Source organism: Rhipicephalus sanguineus, chromosome 9, assembly GCF_013339695.2.
Source record: "Rhipicephalus sanguineus isolate Rsan-2018 chromosome 9, BIME_Rsan_1.4, whole genome shotgun sequence".
Taxonomy (NCBI): Eukaryota; Metazoa; Arthropoda; class Arachnida; order Ixodida; family Ixodidae; genus Rhipicephalus; species Rhipicephalus sanguineus.
The window spans coordinates 51,506,209-51,512,925 of record NC_051184.2 but is presented as its reverse complement, the minus strand read 5'-3'; the positions used below and the strand labels follow the sequence as shown (position 1 = coordinate 51,512,925).

The 6,717-nt window shown below is 50.6% G+C and overlaps 1 protein-coding gene across 1 annotated transcript; it reads left to right on the top strand.

Moving 5' to 3' along the window:
• The first annotated feature begins 1,625 nt into the window (after positions 1-1,625).
• LOC119405520 (probable ATP-dependent RNA helicase DDX5) lies at positions 1,626-2,480 on the top strand. The gene has a single exon (XM_037672354.1). The coding sequence runs from the start codon at positions 1,626-1,628 to the stop codon at positions 2,478-2,480; it is 855 nt and encodes a 284-aa protein (XP_037528282.1).
• The last annotated feature ends 4,237 nt before the right edge of the window (positions 2,481-6,717 follow it).

Sequence of the window (6,717 nt, the reverse complement as noted above, 5' to 3'; positions counted from 1 at the left end):
TGGACAGCTGTCAGCGTTTCCTTGTAGTCCATAGCCCTACAGACAATTGAATATGCATTTCCCATGAAAATTTTAGATTCCTTTCATCAGGCTGGTTTGTTATTAAACTATATAGAGACTCCCGGCGATTTTACGCTGTCGATGTCGCCGTCATGTTCTCTATAAAGTCAAAATTTATAACGTCGCCCTGCGCATCGTATGTACTACGCGCGAGCGCTCCGATCGAACGCGGCTGAACCATAGATGAAATGATCCTGGGTCGCATGTATAGATCATGCGGTAGCATCGCCATGCTTGCGAGGCCTGCCGTCGAAGGCTCCATAAGCAGAGAGGAAACACCCAGTCGTCTTTCGTTCGGGGAAGGAGCAAGAGGCACGTCAAGGGGGGGGGGGGGGGGGCAACTTGGTCTACCAGTTACTTCGACTGTACTGCTGTCATATGTGCCTTCTGGGACGGGAACTAGGACGGGTACATTGTAATGCTGTAGAGAAATTCATAAGCGAGTCAAATTGATTTAATAGATCCATCAACCGCTAATACGTTTAGATTATTTCCTCCTGGCATAATGATTTTGGGTTCCTTTGAGAGTTTACCGACCATGCTTTATTTACTGTAAAATTAGGAATAATGTAAAAGACTCTTTCTGATTGACGCTGTATCCTGTAGTACAACTTGAAAAATTCATGAATATATGACCGCCCGACTTTTGGCCGATTCCCCCGAATGGGTAGGGTGCCAATCATCCCAGGAGCAGCATCATCATCAGCATCTATGTGAACGTGCTGCGTCGCCTAAACTACAAATTTCAAACGGCTGGACCGAATTGGCCGACCGATGTGTTTGGACAGGTGAGCCTACAAGGCACAACCGCAGATGCAGTTGTAGAGGCACTTCCGAATGCTTTTCAGCAGCAGTTGAACATCGAATTCTATCGCCAGCCATTACAATTCTGAGGCTTTGAGTGCGGCAGCCTGACGCTACCATGGACGCACAAATCGAGGGAGTTCCGGGGCAAAATGTCAAACCCGGTTTTCCTCGGTCCATCTTCGCCGAAAGAGATCACTTCAGACCGGTAATGCCCTACGGAGACTTAGGGGCTGTTTTGTTCTTGAATACGCGGTTCTTCGGAGAGGCGCCGACTGGCCGGACCACTCGGGCTGGACGCAATCTACGAGCACCGCCTTTCCAAAAGGACTTCTACCGCGAGCACATCACCACGGCCCAGAGACCAATGGAAGAAGTCGAAGCATACCGGAAGGCCAACGATATTGTTGTTACGGGGGGCGATGTTCCGAAGCCAATCCTGCACATCGACGAAGCTGGGTTGCCTGAACACATATCGAAGGTCATCAAGGCGCGCAACCCTGGCTCAGGGCTCACCGCGATGCAAGCGCAGTGCTGGCCAGTAGCGCTTAGGGGTAAAGACCTTGTCACCTTCATCTACGACGTATCAGAAGGCAAGCATCTCGCCTACCTCGTCCCGACCATCATACACATACTGCACCAGCCGGCTGAGTTGCGCCGACTATGGACCTTTAGTGCTGGTGCTTACAGCGACGCGAGAAGCGGCCTTACAAGTTCGGGAAATTGCTGACGAGCTCAAAGTGAAGGCAGGAATTCGGACGATGTATCTCCTGCCTGGAGAACCCCGGGAACCACAACTCAAGGAGCTCGAGGAAGGGGCCGAAATTTATTTCGCCACGCCAGGCCGCCTCGTATCTTTCATGAAAGAGCGTAAGATAAGCCTGCGCCGCTGTAGTTACTTGGTGCTGGACGGAGCTGACCTTATGATGACGATGGGCTTCGGGAAGCAGCTTCGCATCATTGCGCACAACACCCGTCCTGACCGGCAGACGCTTGTGTGGCTTTCCTCGCGCACGATGGATGCGAAGCAACTCATAGACGAGTTGACGAGTGACTACGTCACGGTTAGCATTGGGGCGGCTACACACGAGGACCCCACCCGGCGGGTCCAGCATATTGTTCACGTTTGCGAGATGGTGGAGAAGGAAAGGGAACTCGAAGCCCTCTTGAACGATGTCCTTACTGAAGAAGGTGACAAAGCCATTGTGTTTGTAGAAAGGAAGGAAACGGTGGAAGGCATCGTGTGCAGTCTGAGCCTCCGGGGTTGGGCCGCCGTTAGCATCCACGGCACGAAAACAGAACAAGAACGCGAGGTGGCGCTGAACCACCTGCGGTTCAGCAATGCGTCCATACTGGTGGCTACCGACGTGGCGGCTAGTGCTCTAGCAGCTTTCAAAGTGCGTTTCGTCGTGAGCTATGACTACCCGAACAGCGAGGATGAATACTCGCGCCGCTTGAAGTATGCGGCTCGGCCCGATGGAAGGGGTGTGGTGTGCACGTTCCTAGCACCGGACGAAACCCAGCATGCCAAGGACCTCATTTACTTGCTTCGAAAGGCCAAGCAGAATGTGCCGCCGCAGCTGAGTAAGGTAGCAAAGAACGTTCCGAGGAGATAGGCAATGGATACTGATTTCGCCTTGTGAGTAGGAATATACCACTCTGGAAATAACCAAGTGGCTATAGCTAATAACCTTCACTGTTTAGACCCCGCTGTGCGGAAGAATCGCACCCAGCTTTCAAATTTGCCTGCGCTCGAAATTAGCGAGTCGTGCATGTAACCTTGGAGGACATGAAACAAATTCCTTCAAAAACATATCTGGAACCTTGTTTGTTTATTGCTTACTGAAAAAAAATATCCGAAAGTACATTTCATGAAACTACCGTTGCACATCGACTTGGTAGTGTTTCCGGCGGGTAAATTATTCGGTGGAGTACAGCAGAACTAATTTTCGTATTCTAATTTCTTTAGGTTCGTACTATATTGAGATAAATATGCAAAGTATTTTCTCTAATCATTGTAGACATATAATTTTTATAGGTTCCTCTTTGTCTACAGAGGTGATTCACCTGCTTTGTAACAGAGTGTATCTTTTTGTTTATCGTTTCCGGAAAATTGCTCGCATGTGTGGGCATAAATATTTGTAGAAGAACAACTGTTGTAAATGTTTGGCAGTGTGGCTTTAGCAAGGCCACACGTCATGAGGAAACTTTGCCCGGCTTATATTTTTCCTTAACTGAACGCTTGTGTTTAAGGCTCAGGAATGACTGGTTGATCCCTGGTTGATCCCTTGAAAACATGGTTGTTTCCTTCTTCATGGGAATAGGTGAGCACGAAAGTGAATTGTGTTTTTAGAGAAGTGCGCGCGCTTACTGTAAGCACTGAGCATACATAGCAACGGTGTAATGTGCACATATTTATCGACATACTGTGAGATGCGAAAAATACGTTACGAAGTAAATTAAAGTTGACAGCTTGGGAACGACGTGTGTACGCACACTTAGATAGAGTTCTTTATATTTTAATTTTAAAGCGGTAGTGTAAAGGAGCCAGTGTCATAGCAAATGCGGGGTTGCCGCCGGCGGTGTTGGTTTGTGAGCGAAAAAGAAAAACTCGATGGCTGTGTTGTGGGGGATGCGAGCGCTGCTGGAAGACAGGCAGACGAAAACGAGTAGTGCGTCCCTGAGGAACAGGCAACGACTAACATCATTATCGTCATGATCCAGCATCAAGAGCGCGGTTGCGCACCTTCGCACCGCTTCCCTTTCCCACACACAACGCCATAGCATTTAAGCGATGATGAAAGATGAGAGAGGGTGTCTGAGCTGCCGCTGTGCGACCTAAAGTCCCTAGATTTACACTTTTACAAAGAAATAAAAAAATTAACACGATCTTCCCAAAGGGAACCCTGATGGGATGCGAAGCAGCAGCGTTGCGCACGGGTGGCGTCACGGGTTGAACGGTGCTAACGTGGGTGCTGCGGTGAGCGCTGGAAGATTCGTTTGAAGCGTTGGCTGGCGTAGGTCTTGTCGTTTCTTCAGAGTGGACACGGGCGCTGGACCGGAGCTGGCGCGCGTTTCCTCTTGACTACCACGGCCTTGTGATCGGCGAAGTGCAAGCTGAGAGGTTCCTGCACATTCGACGTCGAAGTCGGCAAAGACCAGATCGATGCACGTTCCCCTTATCGTGGTGGGTAGTTTCCGTTCCGCCGACACGCGCTTCAGCGAGTGCGCGTCACGCATGTAATCGACGAGCCATTCTCCTCCTCCTCCTCCGCTGACATCAACGTTGAAGTCTCCCGCGACTATAAGAGGCGCGCGTCGACACGCCTCGCCGCAATCAGTCAGCGTCTCCTCCAGACAGCGCTGAACCTGGTCCTTCGGCAGGTTGGGAGCGAGGTACAGCGCGAGGATCGCGACGTCGCCGACGCGCACGGCAACGCACTCGGAGCAGGAGCGTCTTCGGCAAACGGACGGTCGAACGTACAAGGCGTCAGCTGCGGGCGCTGCGGCGAGCGCGCGGCAGGCGAGGTAGAGAGTGACGTCAGTGCACTGCGAGGGGAGCGTGACGTCACCGCGCAGCTGCGGCGTGACCTACTTGGCACCGCTCCAACACCTGCGGCGAGGGGAGCGCGTTGCGGCGCGTTCGTACGGACGCACGGAGGGACAGCGTTACAAAGGCTAGTCAAAGAGCTGCTTCGCATCTAAAAAACTAGGGGCTTGAATGCGGCCGTCAGGCCGTCACAGATGCAAGGAATAAAAAGCCGCGGCTCGCGAAAAAATCAAACGCGGGTACTCTGCGTGGCACTGAAGTATTCTACCACAGAGCCACGTCAGTGCTGGAAAGAGCTTGGGGCATGACCATGCACAGACGTGATGTCGGTCGGGAAATTATGTTAAAAGATTTAATATGGGCTCTCAATAACAAGTGCCGACCAATCGTTAAAATAAAGAAAACGACGTTTCGGCCCCACTACGGGGACCTTATTCACAAGGTATCGAATGTATTGAGTGGCGTCGGTTATGTGGGTTTCATGACGAGAAGTACGAATCGAGTGTATATCGGCGTATACTGTATATCAGGGGAGCAGTGAACAAGGCCGCCGTAGTGGGGCCAAAACTTCGTGTTTTATTTTAGCGTTTGATCGGCGCTAGTTATTTCCTGCCATGAATTTTCCCGACCAGACGGGTTTCATTCCGAACCCTGGATTTCAGATACAATATTGCGTGGAAGACGCGTTGACTTCCACCATGAGTCACAACATGTGAGTTGCGTAAGACGGGGATTGGCGAGAGCTGCCTATGCACTACAAAAGACTCGTCATCATCATCGATAATTCGTCATCATCATCAGTCAGAGCATGAGCAAAGTGTGCAGCTGCGTAGGTTCGCGTATCGCCTTGTAGTGGACACTGCGTAGTTGTAATTGCCCTAGGCGCTCCACGAGAGTTTACAACGAATGTCACCTGCAATGACGTTCCTTTTCACACAGCATGGTTGGGGTATCGACCGAGCAGCGATCTTCAACATGAAAGCGTTTTTCAATATTAGATGCGAAGTATCTTAAGGCGGAGCTCAATCCGGTGGTGGTGGTGGTGGTGTGCGGCGTGACCACCCTTACTGCGCATGCGCATACCCTCTCCACACACCTCCTCACCACTCACCCTCTCCCCTTCCCCTCTCCATTTTCCCTCTCCACTTTCCCTCTCCCCTCGCCCTCTCCCCTCCCCCTTTCCACTCTTCCTCTGAAACGCGGGCTAGAAATGCCGAAATTCTCTTCTGCGCAACGCCGCGATGAGCTCGAGCGCATGCGCGTCCCCTCCCCTTCTCTCTCCTCTCCTACGCTGCCCCCCTCTCGCCCGCTAGTCGACCGCGTTCCCCAGGTGGCGTTGGTTCCCCGCTCGCCCTGTGAGAATTAACGGCCAGGCTAGATGGAAGATACGACGCGCGTAGCGTCCCTCTTCGCGTTCCACGACGCGAGGTCGGTAGCATGCCCAACGAACGCCAACGGAACGCGATCGTGCAAGTGCTCCGGCTTCGCATCGCCTCATGGTCCCCTTTAGCGGGAGATGGTGTAATTTTTGTTCATTGTTTTCTGATTGCACCCTATTGTTTTTCTTTTGTTTTTTTTTGGGTGCATGATCTGCAGTCCTTTACTTTATGTATTCTATTTCGTACTTTAATACTTTTAATGTTTCTTTTTCTTCTGTCTCGGCAACGAAGGTCCCAGAGTCATTTAGTCAGCCTCCACAAAACAGGCAGAGCGTCAGGTGAATTTAGGCGCGCCAGCCAAATCTTTCGCTATGATCATTCGCTTGGTTACGGCGAGGGACAACGAGGGACGACCCTCAACCCGGGGACGGGCGCCTAACAGCTGCACTCTAAAAGCAACGCCGTCCAATCATTGTTAGCACTTCAAATGAACAACCGGCTTATTACGCACAAAAGAATGATGCTCTCAATTGCCATTGTAGTGCTTACCTTTTTCTCCGAAATCACGCAACTACTGTGATGCTTTGTTCTCATTTTCACTGCATCCCCTTTTGGCAATTTTAAGCTCCTTATCCCTCAAGGATTCCTAAATGACATTCGGCTGGAGTTACGTTTATTTATTATATTGTAAGTTTCTCACGCCAAGTACGTTTATTTATTATATTGTAAGTTTCTCACGCCAAGTCTATACTCATACATATCACCTAACTCTAACTGAGCTAAAGCGCCGGATTCGTCAATGGCCCTTCTTCATTCAATTCGAAGACTCAGGAAAATGCGGAGCTGGTTATCTTCGCTGGCTTTAACCACACTTTTTCTATGGCTTTAACATGGCTTTTTTAACACGAAAGTGTTTTATGCTGG

Coding starts and splice junctions, on each gene's coding strand:
- LOC119405520 (XM_037672354.1), top strand. CDS start 1,626: ATGTATCTCCTGCCTGGAGAACCCCGGGAACCACAACTCAAGGAGCTC.